At 45.1% G+C, this 19,760-nt stretch overlaps 1 protein-coding gene across 1 annotated transcript in view; it reads right to left on the bottom strand.

The window, feature by feature from the left end:
- Window positions 1–5,597: 5,597 nt before the first annotated feature.
- Window positions 5,598–19,760, bottom strand: part of SCGN (secretagogin, EF-hand calcium binding protein) — a 37,038-nt gene continuing 22,875 nt past the window's right edge. Inside the window, exons 8-11 of the mRNA XM_044238748.1 lie at window positions 14,915–14,960; window positions 14,605–14,664; window positions 12,814–12,882; window positions 5,598–5,821 (exon numbers count right to left, since the gene is read on the bottom strand). Of these exons, the coding sequence (XP_044094683.1) occupies window positions 5,693–5,821; window positions 12,814–12,882; window positions 14,605–14,664; window positions 14,915–14,960 (304 nt within the window). The 3' untranslated portion in view covers window positions 5,598–5,692. The remainder of the gene's footprint in view (window positions 5,822–12,813; window positions 12,883–14,604; window positions 14,665–14,914; window positions 14,961–19,760) is intronic.

Below are 19,760 nucleotides of genomic sequence, written 5' to 3'. Positions count from 1 at the left end.
CTCCATCTCAGGACCCTGAGATCATGACCTGAGCTGAAATCAAGAGTGGAAGCTTAACTCACTGAGCCACCCGGGTGCCCCAATTCGTTAGCTTTCTTGAAGGCCAGCCCCCAAGCCATGCTGCCCCCTGATTCTCTCATGTCTCCACAGAGAGGTGGGAGTTTTCGATATAAAGTCAACATAGTAGAACAGAGTCATGACAGATTCATCTCCTTTGTCTAAAAATGTCTCTTAATTACTGAAATGCGGTCTCTAAAAGGTTGAGTAATCTGACGTCTGCTTTGGGTACTTTTCCTGATTTATTCCAGTCTTCTTCTAACAATTCCCTGTTTACGCTCTCACTGATCTTAAGATGTCTTTGCACATTTTTTAAAGTTGCATAATACTAATTGTTCCATGTTTCTGGGGAAAAAGATCATTATCTTTCTTCTTTCTACTGAGAGGAAAATATAGAATATAAACACTGAACAAACTTTTCACCATAAAGGCATTTTCTGAGATGATTATGTAAAGCATGAAAGACTGAGCCATGTCTTTGAAGGGTCCAAGTTTTTAATAAAAATGAAGTGCTACAATGCTTCAAACAGATGTCGAAGGTTTAGAAAACATATTATTAAATCAAATCTCATGTTTCCAATCAATCACCGTCATAGACTGATAGCATTAGGACTAGAATGGACTTAGAGATCATCAAATAAAGCATCTCTTGTTTTCTTAGAACATTTTCCTCACTGTGTAATGGTAAAATATGCCACATTACAGATGCAACATTAACAATCACATCCTAATCACCGAACTTTCTAGATGTTCTCTATTATAATAAATACTACAGTGAATATCCTTTAATATTAATTTTGACCAAATCTCTCACCATTTCTCAGGTTTAGACTTTTAAAAATGAGTGTCTGTGTTATTTGTGCGTTCCACAATTTTCTTTAGGATTTACTTTTCTTTGGCTCAGATACATCCTTTATTGGTTCCTTCAGTAAGAACCTATGGGGACAGCGGTAAAGCCCTCTTAATATTTGCATATCAGAAACGTTATTTCACCCCAGTTTTGAATGATAGCTTAGCTAGGTAATGTATTCTAGTGTATTTTAGTTATAGCCCTTCATTCCTTGGAAGTGCACCATCGTCTTTTGGCATGTAGCATTGCAGATAAAAAATCTACTAACAATCTAATTATCATCATTTAGTAGGTATTTCTCTCCTTTTCCTTGGATGGCTTTTGAGATTATCCTTTTAAACCTTTATTTTTGACAGTTTCAATGCAAGTTGTCTGCTATGAGGCTATTTTTACTATGTTTAGCCTTCAGTGTGTGTTCACATTCTGAGGACTCCCATCTTCATTCCGGGAAGCTCTCAACCATGATCTCTTTCAAGTTTTGTTTATCCACTCTTCCTTCTATTCCTTTTTTTTGGGGGGGGGGGTTGCTATAGACAAATGCTATGGACTTTTATTACAGGACTATGTTTCTGATTTTTTTTAAGATTTTATTTATTTATTTGACAGAGAGCACAAGCAGGGGGAGTGGGAAAGGGAGACTCAGGCTCTGCATTGAGCAGGGAGCCCCACGCGGGACTCGATCCTAGGACCCTGGGACCATGACCTGAGCCAAAGTCAGACACTTAAAGACTGAGTCACCCAGGCGCCCGTCTGACCTTCGTTTTCACATTTGTTGTATTTCAGTATGTCTCCGTGCGGCTGTGTGAGTTATCGGCCTGATTTCTAATTACTTCCAACTGTGACCAGTCAAAAGTTATCTCTTGCCCTGACACGGTTCCAGTGATCTCACACTTTATTTTCAGGTTCCTAACGGGTTAGTCACATCCACCAGTGTCTCTTCCGTTTCTGTTTTTTAAATAATTGATCGTTTGTTTTAAAAGGATGGGCTTATTTCTGTACGATATAAGTTTGTTTGAATAGATAATATATTTATATGGTTCAAAATTCAAAAGATACAAAGTGTATGCCGTAAAGTCTCCTTCCCACCCCATCTATAGTCACCTAGTTTCTTTTCCTGGACGCAAATGAATTACAGATTTCCTTCCAGAAATAAGCGGCACATCTTTAAGCAAAACCAAACATACTTATTTTAGAGCTATTCTCAGATGACCCTATTATTTTTATTTTATATGTCTCGGTCCATTTGGGCTGCTGTAACAAAATACCATAGACTGGGTAGCTTATGAACAACAGACATTAATTTCTCACAATTCTGGGTTTGGAAGTCCAAGATCAGGATTCCAGAATGATCATATTCTGGCGAAGGCCCTCTTCCAGGCTGCACACTGCCAGCTTGTCTGTGTGGGAGAGCGGGAGCGGGAGGGAGAGCAAGAGGGAGAGAGAGAGGAGGAGGCGGAAAAGTGGGGAGGTTGGGGGAGCTGGAAAATTCTCTCAAGACTTTTCTTTGGGCACTAATCCTATTTTAATCCTAAATACTTCATTTCATCCTAACAACCTCCCAAAGGTCACACTGGGGGCAGTAGGGTTTTCATGTATGAATTTATGGAGGACACGTTCAGTCCATTATAATCTTGTATCAGTCCTTCTGGCTTGCCTCTTCCTCATGAATTTTGGAATTAGAGCTTGTGGGCTTATGGGAAAAAGACCATCCCGCCTCTGTCTCAATTCAGACCTCCCTCTCTACCACTGGCTTGGGGTTTGCATCCGACCTGCCATAGCTCAGAACCGATACCTTCCCTACACGGGTGGCCTGTGACTCCCGTCCTCCGGAAATGTTGGGGTTAGAAGCCGTATGATGGGGCAGTGGGTGACCCAGCACAGGTACAGGCTATAAAGTTGGGTCTCCTTCCAGCCCCCTGGATAGGAGCCACTCGTAAGCCCTGAGTCCCGAAGCATCTTACAGGCTTTTAGCTTCTTTCCCTGGGCTGCGAAATCCACCCCTCTCCCTGCTGGCATGAGCAGTGAGACACCCTCCAGCCCCCCAACCCCCTTTTGTGCCCACTGCCAACCCTCTAGCCTCATGATTGGGAGCCGTTGAGTGAACACCTTCTTCCCACTCAGTCACCAGCCTTTTCTTGGGATGCTTTGAAAGGTCTTTACCAGCCTCAAGTTGTGATTGGGCAGGAAGCCTGGTAGGTTGCTTTTTTTTTAAAGATTTGTTTATTTGAGAGAGAGCATGTGCATGGTGGGGAGGGGCAAAAGGAGGGAGAGAGCAAGAGAGACTCTCAAGCTGAGCTTGGAGTCGGACGCGAGGATTGATCTCATGACTCTTGAGACATGATCTGAGCCGAACGAAGAGTCGGATAGTTAATGGAGTGAGCCACCCACGTGCCCCAGCCTGGGGGAGTCTGATAGAGTCTTAGCCATAGGCTATAACTAAAAACTTGCTGGTGTTGAGATCAAATAGCTGCCCTCAGTGGATCTGAAAAAAATTACTCTTAAAAGAATTAAACTTCTCCTCCACACCTATCTCCACCTCAGTCATCTTCAGATAGACACCGAGGTGATGAGGACCCTCGGCTACGAATTTCTATGGCTCTCGCTGGTACAGTAAGCTCAAATTGTCGCTTCATGTAGCTGAAGGAGGAGTCGTGAATTAAGGGGATACAGGACAACTTTGGATCCAGTTTCTACTTTGGTCAGTCCCAGAAAAGGCTCTAGTTAGATGCAGAAGGTTAAAATCGGAACCCTTATGCATGGCTGGTAGGAATGTAAAATGGCGCTGCTGTGTGGAAACCAGTTTGGCAGTTTCTCAGGCAGATAAACATAGACTTAGCATGTGACCCAGCTGTTCCAGTCCTGGGTATAGACATGAGAGAACTGAAAATAGGGACTGGGATACTGGCACGGCAGGGCTTATTGTGCTGTTACTCACCGTAAGCCAAAGGCCGAAACAAAGCAAGTGTCCAGCAGCAGCAGGTAAGCACCATGTGGCATATCCACAGAAGGAATAGTCTTCATCTCTAAGGAGAGTTGAGGTCCTGATACGTGCTATGACACAGGTGAATCCTGAAAACATGCTATGTGGAATAAACCAGACACAGGGGGACAGACATTGTATGATTCAGGTTCTGAATACTGAGAAGAGGCAGATTCATAGAGACAGAAAGTAGATGAGAGGTTACCAGAGGCTGGGGGTAGAGGGCATGGAGAGTTATGTTCTTATGGGTTCAGAGGTTTCGTTTGCAGCTATGAGTGGGTTTTGTACATAGATAGTGTTGGTGGCTGCTTAAGATTGTGGATGTAATTAATACCATGAAATGATACACTTAAAATAGTAAAAATGGAAAATTTTTTATGTATCTAACCAAAATTTACATGTATATTTTGTATCTATATATAACCAAAATAGTTATATGTAAAATATTTTTAGAGCTTTTAAAAAAATGATAGAAGAGAATGCATTTGTGACCCCAAAAACGATTTTTCAAACCAAACAGAAGCTGCACTGCAATAAATAAATGTAAAGTAGGTCCAACTGCATTAAAATAAAGGACTTCTGTTATGGTTAAAATGTAAAAACGCAGGAGATTTATTTAGAAGAAGAGCCGAGGTTCTACAGAATAATGTGAAATCCTGGAGATACGCATTCTTCAGCCCCTCTTATGGGTTTGAACGATCTCTGAAAACAAACTCTGAAAAACAAAGTTTGTTCCTCAAAGGGTGCACATGTGCGTGGTTCACTCAGCAGCTGCCCAGTGAGAAGGGGGCTGCTCTGGCCCCTTGCTGCCACCTGGGCTCTCTCCAGCCTCCCATCAAGCATGGCCCTAGACCCAGACTTGGAGAAATGGGACTGCGGTGGGTCCCACAGTGAGACCCAACATGGGGACTGTACCAGAGCCCCAAGGTGAAGGAAGCAGAGGTCCAAGGGGAGCCTGCAACCTGCAGAGGGGCCCAGACCCTCGGGGAGGTCGAATGAGAGTTGGAGGTCAAAGGTTCACTAAAGGACACCGGAGGAGGGGGAAGGAACAGAGTGGGGAACAGACGTGAGGATAACCTGGGAAGCATTTTCTCCAGACTTTCTCCTCTATTCCTACCTTCATGGCCATTGACATTACAAAGCACTTAAGAGCAAAACCCAGCCCAGGTCGAATGTTCTGGTCTCCGTGCAATGAGTAAGAAGTGATTATTGGCAACTCCTGCTTTCCTGCAAAGTCGCAGACCAGGACATCTGTGAACCACGGAAGGAAGCGGGGGTGGATTCCATTCGGATCCTGCCAGGCTCTGTCCTCCTCACCACGCCCACCCTAAGTCACAGAACCATCTGGTAGAGCACTGCAAAGATCATAACACAAAGACAGGGACCAGTGCGTCTTTGTTTCCAGCCACAGGTTTATTTCCATGACAAAATCAATTTGTAGAGGTCACAGGACTGCCACAGACGCGGGACTGGGCAGAAAGCCCATGAGGGAGCCCAGACAGATGGACACAGCTCCCTGCCTGCCTGATGACCGAGGGAGGAGAGGCAGAGCAGACGCAGCAAGCTAGTTGATTCTGGGGGCGGCGGGGGTGGGGAGTGGATAACATGGGGGGTACTACTTGGGGGGCTTTCAGCCAGGCGGGAGAACACCACGCGCTCAGCAGGAAGGCCCTGGGCCCTGCCCAAGAATACCACGCGGTCAGTCAGAAAGTCTGCCCGCGCGTCCCCACAGCAAAGCACAGACAGAGGTTTAGCAGCAGGAGCACAGAGACACCGTAAGAGCAAAAGGCAAAGCGTTCTGGGGGTTAGGGATTGATTTTCAGCCCGAGACACAAAGCCAGCTCGGACTTCTGAATTTTTCCATCCTTGTTTACGTCGCAGTGGCGCAAAAGAATCTCCCGGAATTTATCAAGGTCCACTCCGCTGATGCTGGGCTGAGGACAGCAAAGAGAACAGACACGTCAGGGGGGCCAGCCAGAGGGGGCCCCAGGCTTTCATGCCTCCCCAGCCCCACACTCACTACGCTTAGCAGAGCCCCTGGCTGCTGAGGGGGCTCCATGGAGACAGGCCTGCCCCGAGTCCATCTCCTCGTTGTGATGAAGATACTGTGCCTCTGAGCAGGGGATGGGGACATGGATGAGAGAAGACCTGTTCTAGTCTCTCCCTGTGGGAGGTTTTTGTGCCTCTTATTTTATTTTTTTTTAATGTTTTATTTATGTGAAAGAGAGTATGAGCAGAGGGAGAGGGAGAAGCAGACTCCCCACTGAGCAGGGAGCCCAACACGGGACTTGATCCCAGGACTCTGGGATCATGACCTGAGCTGAAGGCAGATGCTTAACTGACTGAGCCACCCAGGTGTCCCATGTGCCTCTAATTTTATAAAAGGTTATAATGAATGAAAATCGAACCAGAAGAGTATGTCCCTGAGTAACGATCCCAAGGGATATTTTAGGGTCTGAGAAAGAACCGTGATACGCATCATTTGGGAAAATAATTTCGAACTCAAAAGGCCCGCAAAAGTGAGCAGTGTGTGAACTGAGTGGTTCTCCACAGGCGATTTCGTTTAATGCTCATGATAACCTTGGGGTAACCCAGGCTTACAGATTAGAACACGGATGCTCAGAGCTGAACGGTCCTGCCAAGCTAGGAAATTGCAACAGCATTTCTGATCCTGAGTCTTCTGCCTCCAATGAAGTAAGAACGTGTTCCCCCAGTTCACACCATCCTGCTGGAGAGGCAGCGGCCTGACCAGTGGTGTGAAGGCTCGGGGTCTGAGAGAAAAAGCCCACGTCAGTGGAGAGGGGAGAGCCGGCCCATCACATCCCAAGCCCCCTGATTACTGGGCGGGTCTCACTGGCAAGCAGAGGAGGCAGGGAAGCTCTCCCCATCACCCAGCCCACCCCAGGGTTGCCTCGCTGTCAAAGAAATCTCCAGACACCTTGAGAAAGAAACACAGACTTTCATTCTTCAACAAGATGACCCAATTAAGACAAGCTAATTAGCACTGTCCTCCAGGATAGAAGAGTGACACCCAGTCTGTCCCTGATCCCGGGTTTCCACGGAGGGAAGAATGGAGGGCAGAGAGTGGGGAGCCAGATGGCAGAACGACAGTAACCCCCGACGTGGGGCAGGATCACAGGGGACATCCGGACGTGAATCTGGGGCCGATAGCACTCCCCAGTGGGTCCGTCAGGGATTGGACCTAAAGGCTGAGATGTCACATACAGTCACTATGTCCTCCTCACTGGGGCTCACCCAGGATACTTCCTTGCGCATCAGTGACTGGCAGGTATAGCTGCGGTCCAGGAAATGGCTTAGGAGTCCTGAAAGCAGCAAGGAACACTCCATGGCTCCATATAGGGAGCCCATTTCTTGTACGGTTGCAAAGTGGGGCCCTTTGCTTATCAACTCTTCAACCACTCCTGACATAGCCTTTGCCCAGTTAGTGGCTCTCTGCCCCAGGATCCTCTTAGCAAATTCCCATGCTTAGGAAATACTCGCGGTAGTTATTTACACAGTAGCACAAATTACTTTGCCAGTGAATTTTCCTCATTTAAGCTAGTCTAAGCCTCTTTTTTTTTTTTTTAATTTGTTTTCTGTAAAAGGAATGCTGTTGTGCGTGTGTGAGTGTGTGTTAGGGGAGGGTATGAATGTATGTAATGAGGTATGTAAGGGAAGTTTCTTTGGCCCTTTCGAGTTATGCTTTTAATGTTTTACAGTTCACTAGGAGTAGGGAGACTTAAATACTGCTGTTCAACAATGTTTGGATCATGGAAGAGAAATCACCTAAGATTACTGAGGGGCTTCAGTTTTAACAGTATAAGTGCACATAGGTTCAAGACCTAAGGGTTCTACACAAATTAATTCTAATTTCACAACAACCTGATGAGGTTGTATCTACAATCAACTTTTAACTGACAGATGAGAAAACTAAAGCACAGAGAGGTTAAATAACTTTCCCACTGTCACACAGCTGGTCCAGGTCAGAACCAGATACAAACTCAGGCAGGCAGACCCCAGAGCACATCTCTTTAACAGTGCACTGTATCATAACCGACCGTGCAAAATGCGTTTTTTGTTTCTTATCCATCTCATGGGAGAGTGTGAGAGTGGATCCGGGGTAGTTGGCTGAAAAATGCTTAACTATCCCCTCCCCCAACACTTGAATCCTGGGACTAGGGGAGCCTTTGGGTCTAGATCTGTCTTCTCATGTTTGCCTGTGGTAAGTGCTCAATTACATCTGTGGAATTAATGAGTGACCGTCCCCAAATGCAGTCTTCACGTTTTTGTCACGTGCCCTCCCTTTCCTGTACATTTCATCTCTCCTAAAACAGCAAAAGTGAATATGCAGACCCCCCTCCCCAAATACGTCCTTACCAGCACTCCCCAAATCTCCATGCTAGAGTCAGCAGCAATGCCCCAAGGCCCTGCGTGGGCTACCTTCTGACCCGTAGAGGGACGGAATTACAGCTTTGACCATGGCAAGTGCTCTTTATCATAAACCACTGGGAGAACTCTCCTGATCAGAACATTTAGCCCAAAACTCACTCTGTAGCTGTGCAGACTCATAATATGTTCTTGGCTGCACTTGGCTATTTATTGGCCATACGGGTGTCCGAAAACCCCAAGGTGACATGCAGAGGCCAAACCATTATTGTCTACGACTTCAGCCTGGTCGTGGCCAGCAAGCCTGGGTCAATTCTTCTAATGATCGATCACCCAACATTGCATGTTTTCCAAGGAAGAGGGGGCACTCTCTTGGTGTTCTTTTAGGATCATCTTGCTAGGCAGATGGAAAGACCAGATCACACTGTGGAAAGTCCAACAGAGAGTGACATACCCTGGGGTCCCATCACGGTGTCCCCCACCGTAGCACTCCTTGTTGGGGGTTACACTGCCTTCCCCTTACCACCTGTTGTCTTTTCTTAAAAGCTATCTGTCCCCCAAAGGACAACAGCACACAACGTCACTAACATCCCTCTGCCTTTGTTCTTCCTTGATGGGCAAGCGTGGGGCAAAATGATGTCACTGTCTTTCCAGGTGGTATGGGGAGGGCAGGTGGGTCCAGAAGAAAGGATGTCAAAGATGGAAAGGAAGAAGCCAGCACTGCTCTTTCTAAAACGGGACAGCGGGTGTCAGCAACGTGAAAGTGTGCAAATCCCTCGATGCCACTCCTGGGAACAGGCCTAAAACCCAGACACACTTACATACAAAAACACCCACTAAGTTTTACTTGGAGTCAGAAACCTGGTAAATAATTTCAATTACCAAGCAAAAGAAGGTCCCATGTTGAATGCAGAAATTACTTTAAAAAATTTTTTCCAAAAAAATAAATAATTTTTTAAAAAATTACTAGCAAAAGAGAACTGTAAGGGATGTAAGGGATATCTAACCACAGGTAAAATCTTATACAGACACCAACACCATGATGGTGACTGGGAAATGCTTGTCAGAGGAGCGGAATATACTTTATGCAGAATATAGCCAGAAACGAAGTCCGTTATGAGGTCTACTTGAGGTTAGAGAGTACTCTTCTGTCTTTTCTTTTCTCTACTTTCAAGTTTCTCTATGATGTATGTATCATTTTTATAATTTAAAAAATGAAAAGAAACACCTGCTAAGGGGTAGCAGCTCTTTGGAGGGACATACATTGGATTCGATCCTTTAGGTTAAGTATTGTCCCCTGTTCCTAATCATTTCCTTGCCAACAGAGAAAAGCAGAAGGGGAGTCTAGCAGGGAAAAGAATGAATTTGGGGGAGCCTGGAGACTGGAACTCTCATCCCCTCCAGGCAGATACCCTGGGCATCTCTGGCACCCCATCTGTCTGGCTTCCCACATTGCCACCCACACTTCTACCCTTGGTGAGGGGATGCTGGGTGTCTCAACTATCTTGCCTCTCTGCTTTCTTCTTTGAGCTGTAGATTCTCATGTTGATTTTTGTGCTGTGCCAAGGGGCCTACGGACTCTTTATAAATCTTGTGCAGAAATTCTTTTGTCTGATCGCATCATACTGACAGAGGACAGCCTTGGGGGCCATATTCCAGAGATCAAGGAAAGGGATGTTCTGATAACCAGATAATTTTGTTAATACAGATTCAACATATGTATCACACATAGTTGTACAGGAAAGAAAGGCCATAAAGTCCATTTATTTCAGGGTCATTATTGCAAACGTCAGGGATCCTGACCAGGACTCTCCCCTGAGAAACTGAGCCACCTCCCTGCTGACCTCATGACATGCTCTGATAATTGCTTTTATTTTTTTCTTGTTTTTTATTTTTTTAACATTTGTTTATTTGACAGAGAGAGACATAGGGAGAAAGGGAACACAAGCAGGGGGAGTGAGAGAGGGAGAAGCAGCTTCCCACCGAGCAGGGAGCCCAACATGGGGCTCGATCCGAGGACTCTGGGATCGTGACCTAAACCGAAGGCAGAGGCTTAACCCACTGAGCCACCCAGATGCCCCTAGAATTTGCTTTAAAAGCATGGGATGGGGGATAATTGCTTTAAAAGTAATTATCAGGGGGCGCCTGGGTGGCTCAGTGGGTTAAACCCTCTGCCTTCGGCTCAGGTCATGATCCCAGGGTCCTGGGATCGAGCCCCACATTGGGCTCCCTGCTCGGTGGGAAGCTGCTTCTCCCCGTTCTTCTGCCCCTCTCCATGCTCATGTGCTCTCTCTCTCTCAAATAAATAAATAAATAAGTAAAATCTTAAAAAAAAAATTCCAGATATTGGTTTGTCAACTTGTCCCATGATCCTTTCTAATGTAATGAAAATTTAAAAGTCACAGGATAGGACTCTAGTGTATGAACCTGAGAAATGTCAGATTTACTCAAAAGATTTTGAGTAAATCTTGACAACATCCTTCAAATTGTATGGTGAATAGTTTTTTAAGCAACCCCAAAGACTGGGAAAGCTCCAATAGAGGTTAGCACCTCAATGATCTGGCTTCAGAGGAGAACATTAATAATGAACTGCTTTGTAGTACTTTTTAGCTCAACAAACCAGCCCTCATTCCCTGCTTTTCTACTACTGACGCTGGCCTCCCTCAGTCCTTGGAAACCAGTTCTCGTCCCCTGGCTGGTACTTATATTGAGAGATACCTTTTTGTCATGCCAGAGGCCCACCCAAATAAGCGGGGCAAGGACAAGAGTGATGGGGGTCCTCTGGCTTCCCATGGAGGTGATACGAATCTATCAAAGAATCTATAAAAGAGGCAAACCGCATGTTTTTGGGTGGCCTAGAAATTTCCCCTGCTCTTTCATTTTCTCTGGGAAAACGTCTTCTCTGCTCTATGGCTGGTTTAGGTTTTCAGACCTTCAATATCTTCCAGGAACTTGTGGAAGCCATTGCCAGCCTCAGTGACAGCTGAAAGGGTCTGGAGGGCTGTGCAGCCCTTGAGCAGTCAGCGGCCCGAGCTCCACAAAGCTGCTCTGAGAGGCAGGTCCCCCCCCCAACCACCATCCCATGCTCTCTATCAAAGGCAAATTAAAACTGCAATTTGGCCAAGCCTACTGCCGTGCGATTTTAATGTCCCATAGATAATTGCTCAGTTTCCATTACAGAAATCATTCTGGCATTAAATAGATAGTAAATACAGTGGGACTTATCTTTGGCAATCAGCGCAAAAGGCACAATCACACTCAGACCATCCACTGTTCCGTGGTTGCAGAAATGCCAGGGGAGTCGCAGACAGGAACACCCGGGAAGGGAACAAAGAAGAGGTGGGGGACCAGCTGGGAGGGGAAGAAGGCAAGCGAGGAGGCAAAGAGCACACCAGTGTCATCCTGATCAGAGGTCCTGACCTCTGATGGATGAGAAGAAAAACCTCATTCGTGCCTGCTCAATCACATGATGTGAGCTTGCTGCAGATTTATGCAAACATTGGTAAACTGGGGGGAGGGGGCGTTTCTGCTGCAAAACTCCATAGTTTTGTGGTGGTTGTTAGGGAAGGAGAGAGCGCGAGCCCGCAAGCAAGCAGGGCAGGGTGAGAGGGAGAGAGAATCACAAGCAGGCGTCATGCCCACTGCAGAGCCCAACAGGGGGCTTGATCTCACGACCCCAAGATCTTGACCGGAGCCAAAATCAGGAGTGGATGCTTCACCGACAAAGCCACCCAGGTGCCCCCCAGACTCCACAGTTTTAATCAGGTTTTCAAACAGGTCTGGGATTCCAGAGCCAGTAAACAATTGCTACTCCAATTTGTTGCCATCTGGGCCAACCAGCACGGAATCATCATGTCCTGTGTAAACCTCAAAAAATCTCTAAGGATTTGAATGTGCTAAGTTCAGAGGCTAGACAGCCCCAGAGGAAAGGAAGAGTTGCAAAGTGTCTGCTCAGCCAGATCCCACCGCCAGTTACTAGAGTACACCAGGATCTCCAAGGAGATGGCTTGTTTTAAAGTCCACACTACCTAAAACAGCTTTGTGATGTGGATTATAACTCAATCCTGTCACTTCGAATTGCAGCAACGTGTCCTGACACATACTTAGCCTAGATTTTAGGCGAGGCCTTAAAGCAGCCCCTGATGGCGGTGGTGGAGGAGGGGTGGATACTAAATATGGGATTGATTTCATGAAATTAAATTAAAAGTTTTAGGTATTCTAATAACCAAGTCCAGGAGTAGAATGGCCTTTCTGTAACCAAAAAATAAACAGAACTGTGCCCCTCTGGTAAAAGAGAGGGCTTTTATATGGTACAAACAAGAAGGTGCTATGGGGGCTTCACGAAACTACAAATGGTCTTAAGAGAGAAAGGGAGACATGTCGGTTCTCACAGAAGCTCAAAGGTTGTTAAACAGACCGTGTCCCTAGATTTGGTCCCTGGCATTGTCAGCCCCACAGGTGCTCAGAAGTTAACAGTGGAATCAGTCACAACGGCCTCCCTGACCCATGAGGAGCAAACCTCTACGCCCCCTCAAATCACCTGGACCAGCTCCATCATGTCCTTGACAAAGCCATCCACTTCCGGGCCTTCCAGAGCTCCTGTTCTACTCTGAAAGAGACGAGAACCACTCCGTCAGATACCGTTTGCTTAAGTCAGAAAGCTAAAGAGCAAATTGGGTGAATTGTGCAAATCAGTATTCTTTTGTGCTTGCAAACAGGTTCAAAAACGGTACATTCCAGTTAGGTTCTGTGTGCGGGATGTGAACATTCCATAGACATGAAAATAATTAATTGTACATAGCGACCCCCGTGTAAGCAAATGGGAGTTCCTTGGCTCCTGCAAATTGCGTTAACGTGATACATACCGACTTCGTTTGCTTCCCAAGGATCGTGCTTCATGCAGACAAGTGCTGTTTTTGTACATCATGTCGGTCCTTAGAAGGATAGAGGCTGACACTTTTTTAAATTGTGCTTTATGATTTAGCAAGGATCTCGTGGTTATTAAAATTTTAAATCAGGAGTGACTATATTGACTGAGTGTATTAGAATTATTATTTGGTCCTTACACAAAACCCTTACTTTTTTCCTACTCATTTTATAAGAATGTCTATAAAATACAATACATATTAAAATATTTCAGTTTCATCTCTAAAGTTCCAGTAATGACAACGCATCCATCCATGTTTTTGAGTTTTCTTCACCTTGAACCTTTAACATATCATTTTTTTATTATATTTTAAAGATTTTATTTATTTATTTGAGAGAGAGACAGTGAGAGAGAGCATGAGCGAGGAGAAGGTCAGAGGGAGAAGCAGACTGCCCATGGAGCTGGGAGTCTGATGCGGGACTCGATCCCGGGACTTCAGGATCATGACCTGAGCCGAAGGCAATCGTCCAACCAACTGAGCCACCCAGGCGTCCCTAACATATCATTTTTAAAAATCTATTTCTTTAAAAGTAGTGTATTTATCAAACGCTATCTGCCAACACCTTCTAAGAGCTTTACAAACATGAAATCACTGAATTCTCACCCCAGTCCCCTGGGGTAGGTATTATTATTATTAGCCTCCTCACCCTAACTTCACAGGTAAGGGAAATGAGGCCCAGGGAGGTTAAGAAACCTGCCCAAAGTCCCGTGGCTAACGAGGCGTGATTCATGCGCAGGGGACGGGGCACAGAGGCTAGACATGTAATCACTTTGCCGAGCCGCGTCTCCCAGGCTGATGCCTGTGTCTGCTCCAGGTATGACACACTCACGTGCCCAGTCTGGTGAGTTTCAGGATGGCATCTCTTCTGACTCTTCCTAACTTTCTCATTTTTCGTCCTTCTTGCATTACCCTACCTTGTCCTCGAGAAATGCAACCTCCTTGCCATACTTAGTGCTTTAGAATTGTTCTTTTCTCCTGTCTGAAGAAGAACCACATAATCAATCCTCTAAGAGACGTGGTTTTTATGCTGACCAGAGCTCACTTTGCCTCTGTTTCTTTGGGTTGGATGTGGTCTGTAACTTGATATCGTTTGTTTTTGTTTTCCAGCATACTTTTCTGGATGGAGATCAAGAAGGAGAAAAGTTCTCCCAGTGTGCAGCCAAAGAGAAAAAAACAAAAACAAAATGAGATTTTATTCTCTTCTCAACCATGAATACTCCTTTGTCCATTTTAATGTAGTTTTTGGTTTACGTGGAGAAGCGGAGGGTAAGACATAGCAGCGGACATGTGGGATTGGGGTTCATCATATCAGTTTAGGGTCTGTGGGTAGGATGACCTCACATAGGGACTAAACTAGCTTGCTCCCTGAAAGTAGTCAGCACAACCCAAAAGGACACACTTACAACATCATAGTGGGCGAAGATTTTCTCAAAGTCCCTCTTTCTTTCTTCAGTGGAACAAGCCTGTGTGCGGAGAAAACAGGAATGTGAGTCCAGCATCGGGAACCTTCAGCTGTACCGTTCTTCCAGGGTCATAAACAAATTTATAAACTTTGAGACAATGACCCTTAATCCCTTGATTCTAAAGTTAAGCCTTGTCGGTCTCCAGATAAATTACACAAGACAAAGGGATGCCTTCCTTTCTTCCCTCCCTCTCGAATTTATGGAGAGACAGGAATGACACAAGCCCACTTAGAGGAATGTCACCACTTACATCCATTTTAAATTGGAGAAGGAAGTTTTCCTGAAGAGCCAAAATCCTAAATGGAAAAGAAGAAAAAAAAGTAATTTATGTGATGATCTGTCAGCTCTCAGAGGCAAGCATATCTGTAACTCTTGCATGAGGAAAGGACAGACAATTTCCAGATCATTCTACAGAATAGGGTGAGCTCTTGAAAAACAGGAAATTTCTATATTATAAGAACAAATTAAAAAGTTAATTGGGAGAGACTTTTCATAGGGATTAGATCACCACAGAGAGACTTTTAAAAAGTCATCTTGGTGGGGGAGCTTGGGCGGTTCAGTTGGTTTAGTATCTGCCTTCAGCTCAGGTCATGATCCCGGAGTCCTGGGATTGAGCTGCACATTGGGTTCTCTGCTCAGCAGGGAGCCTGCTTCCCTTTCTCCCTCTGCCTACCTCTCTGCCTACTTCTGCTTTCTGTCAAATAAATAAATGAAATCTTTAAAAAAAAAAAAAAGTTGTTTTGGTGGAAAATAGCAGAGGAAAGTCTTATGAAAACTCTCTCCTCTGTAACAGCAATGAGAAAGCTGTCAAAAAAAAAAATAGTCAAAATAACTTCTTCAGAATTCTAGAAATTCAAGTCTTACAGAAATCTGGGGAGTGTTTATTTCCAAAAACATGACTAAATCTTGGTAAGAACAGTGGATGTGGGGGCATTTTAACTTGCTTCATCCTTCTACCCTCCTCAGCTCTATTGTGTCTTGGAATATGAAGAGCCCATAGTCCCAGGGGAAAAGAACGTTCTAGCAGCGGCTCGGCTCGGTGGTGAGCAGAGCAGAGCTGGAGCCCTTTCAAAACCTAACTGCCAGAGAACTGCCATTATTTGACTTTCCTGATGTTCTCTGAGCGACCCCATTTGCAAGATGCACTTCTTTGACCTGATTTTGATGTCAGCTAGTGGGAAAGCATTTTACCTGGGAGCATTTGTCAAAAACAATGAAAAGCAGTTATTTAAGATCACAGGTGACAATGGAAAATAAGATTTTGGGCAAATGGGTACCTGGGTGGCTCTGTCGGTGAAGTGTCTGACTTCAGCCTAGGTCATGATCTCAGGGTCCTGGGATCAAGTCCTGCCCCTGGTTCCCTGCTCAGCAGGGAGTCTGCTTCTCCCTCTGACCCTCGACCCCCCTGCACATTCTGTCTCTCTTTCAAATAAATAAAATATTTAAAAAAAAGAAAAGAGTTTGGGTAAACAGCAGGCTAAGTAAAAAGCTTGAAAGAAAAATCTGGGGAAATGAGATGTCCACTGGGGCTTATCTAAGCTCCAACATATTTCTGAGAATCTAGAAAGCTGTAGACATGCATAAGACTACGTCCATGCCCAGGACTGTGTGTGCACAGAAAAGACCTCGGGAGGCCCCAAGGGCTCACCAGCAGCTTATCCTCAGGCTCTGTACAAGCAGGAAGTTAAGGCTAAGCAGAATTGTAAACTTCCTGGTTGCATATGAAAGATGGGCCCAACCCATACACAGCCCACCCCCCCCCCCACAAACATTGGGAGACAGACAAGAAATCTCTGCCCAGTCATTAACTAACCGTTCAGCAACCAAGCAGAGACTTCAGTGTCCACATATGACAAAGATCAAGATTTTATAGGATGAGTTCCAAAAGGTCATTAAGCAAAAAGACAACAGTTATCAACAACAATACATGTGATCTCTGAGAAATACTACAGGGATTCTTCGAGCTAAAATGAAAAGAACATGAGACAGTTGCTTTAGTCCACATGAAGAAATAAAGAACCTCAGCCAGACATGAAAGATCATGTATTATATGATTTCATATATGTGAAATACCTAGAAACAGATCCATGGAAACAGAAAATAGATTAGTGGTTATCAGGGATTGGTAGGCAAGGGGAGGAGAGAGTAATCCCTGCTGGGGATGGAGCATTTTTCTGGCACAATAAAAATGTTCTAGAAATGGGCAGTGGAGGACAGCCTCATGAATAGACTAAAGTATACTGAATTGTACACTTTGTAAGAGTAAATGTTATAGGACATAAATGATACTCAATTTAAAAAATATGGGAAAAATAATAAAACAAAAATACTTTTGTTTTGGAAAACAAAAGTATTTCCGTACTTTCTGCTTAATTACAGTTGTATTTACTAGACTACAGTCAGTTTCCAACGACTAAAATGTTGGATTTATGTTGCATTCATAATCATGCATTCACAATATAGAGAAAGGCAGAAAAATATCACACAATGATTTTGGAACATTTTGCTCTTCTGGATGCCCAGGGTAAAGAGAATCTGATCCAGGCAAAGGGTAGACTATCCTGGAACTCTATGAGGAATCCTGTCCTTATCTCTTGGTTGGCACCAAGCAGCCCAAATTATGTCGCCAGTGAGAGGACATGTGCCTGAGGGGAGCTCGCATGTGGAGTAAGAAGGCTCCGTTCTACAGGTGGGAACAGAGAGAGTCTGTGTATACATGTTTCAAGGCCTGTAAGTCATTCATTTATTTCCCTGTAGCTATGACAAATGATCCCAACACGGTGGCTTCAGCAGCGCAAATCAGCATCTTATGATACTGGAAATCAGAGTCGGAGGCAGATTTCTTCAGGCTAAAATGGAGGTGTCACAGGACTGCCTCCTCCTGGAGGCTCCAGGGGAGAATCCCTTTCCTTGTCTTTTCCAGCTTCTAGAAGCTTCTTGCATTCTTGGGCTCATGGCTCCTTTCTCCACCTCAAAGCCATCAAAACCCGACCCTCTGCTTCTTTCTTCCCCATTTAGAGGACCCTTGTTACTACCTTTGGGCTGACCTGGATAATCCAGTCTAATCTCTGGAAAGTCTGTCAGTGAGGGACTTCATTGCTTTCTGCAACCTGCATGGATCCTTGCCATGTAACATAAAATGTTCAGTGGTTCTGGGAATTTGGACATGGACACCTTCATTCTGCCTACCACATTGTCACTGTCCAATTCCGTATCATGTTGGTTTCAAAAGAATGTGGTAACTCTTGTCACTTTGCATCTCTGTTCCATATGAAGTCAATTCTTCCTGTAGTTCACAACTGCTCTTTGAATCCTTCTCTATACACAACACTCCATGGCAGAGAAGCTATTCAAGACATTAGGGCATGAATAGTAGGACTTCAGTTGGGGATGTTTGGCTAGCTGCAGGGGGGCCCTTTGGTAGCCACAGTGACAGGGGGGATGACTGACAGAAGGGACATGACCTCTATAGATGAGGACCCGGGATGCTAGATGTTGTGCATTGCATGGAAAGGTCTGGGGCAATCATCCCATATCTCACCTGAAGCTGGAATGTGCAGGGGAGCACTCACGTGCACACAAATCCTGCTTATAATTCTACTTGAACCAAGAACTGAATTCCTATTTACATAAAGATCCCGGGTATTTTTTCTCAAGGTATACATAATTTACTAATTGTGTCCATTATCCCTATAATCTGAGTCACGTAAATTGAGGGATGACTGCGCTTTGTTTCATTCGGAACTCAATCAGGAGTTACTTATTTTTTATAAAATTGTATCAACAGCAAGTGAGTTCCTGACATGTGAGTTGCCAAAAGGCCATTTTTGTATCAATCAGCATGTGATCTGACATATTCGTGGTAATTCTTCACCAAAATGTAAGCAGCCTCCCCTCGGGTATGTCTTCCTTGTGGGTCTGTCCAGCCACCTAGACACTGAAACACACTTTATTTTACTATTAATTGTTTTCCTTTATTTCCCCTTTATGTGTTCTAGTTTGTGCACTATGCTAACTGTCTTAGCATTATGTGCACAGGTAGAGTATATTATCTGTGGATTTCATTTCAGAAGTAAAAGCATCGCTGATGACAGGGTAGAGAGCCGCTTCCGGTAGTGGCACACTCTGGCCTCCAGAGGGCGCTCAAGGCTCCTCCACTTACTACCTCTGAGAAGTGCCTTGAGTCAGTCAGATGGTGCGCGCTTTTGGTAAGGGGAGCAATGAAATCAAATGTTCTTGTTTTCATCCAGATGCCATGTTTTGAGTGAATCTTTTAGGCTTTTGGGTATTCCTATTAGGACTGGTGCTTACACAGCTCTCGGATTAGCTAGATTGGCCTCTATTTGAGAGGAAACTTTGCTTCAGTTGGCCAAAAAAATGAGAAGTGAGTGAGACCCAGGGGACAAATCCCCAAGGCTACAAAGTGGAGAACCCCCCGTCCTCAACCTTTGGGAGAAACACTCTTATCCCCCTCTGGTCTGGCTGGTCTCTCCGTGCCTCTTCCCCAGAAAAGTGGCCAAATTTGGGATGAGGGTCCTAGAGAAGGAGCCATGGAGGATGAAGCTTAGAATAGAAGACCCAGTAGAGTGTTGGGGTCAATGTCCTGGTCACCACTAAGGAGAGGGTCTTCCTGGTGTGTCCCCTTTAATAGATCCCCTGCAAGAATTCACAGATGTTGCTATCAAGAGAGGGGGTAGCTGGTATAGGCTTTGTGATTTTGAACTCAAGTTAATATCTGCTTATGACATTGCCAAGTTAACCATTGCCAGGTTAATATTTGCCAAGATATTCCATCACTGAATATCACCCCCATTCCATGGATTCCCCGTCTCCCAGCTAAACTTCCTTGTGCCCTGCAGCCTGTAACTGCCACCCTCTGTCACTGTCCGTGCTGTGACTCCATCTGCCCCATCCTCAGGCACTTGGGATCATAACTGCTCCATCTGGTTATACCCATGTATTCTGGATCCAGTGATTTTTTTTTTTCCCTTTCTATGACCACCACAGGTCATCTCGGGGTCAGCTAGCCTTGAGATGACATGCTGACATGCCCATTGTGTCACAACACTGGCCTAACAGCACTTTTGCAGGTACTG

Source organism: Neovison vison, chromosome 1 (assembly GCF_020171115.1).
Source record: "Neovison vison isolate M4711 chromosome 1, ASM_NN_V1, whole genome shotgun sequence".
NCBI classification, from domain to species: domain Eukaryota; kingdom Metazoa; phylum Chordata; class Mammalia; order Carnivora; family Mustelidae; genus Neogale; species Neogale vison.
This window is presented reverse-complemented; position numbering and strand designations above follow the sequence as displayed.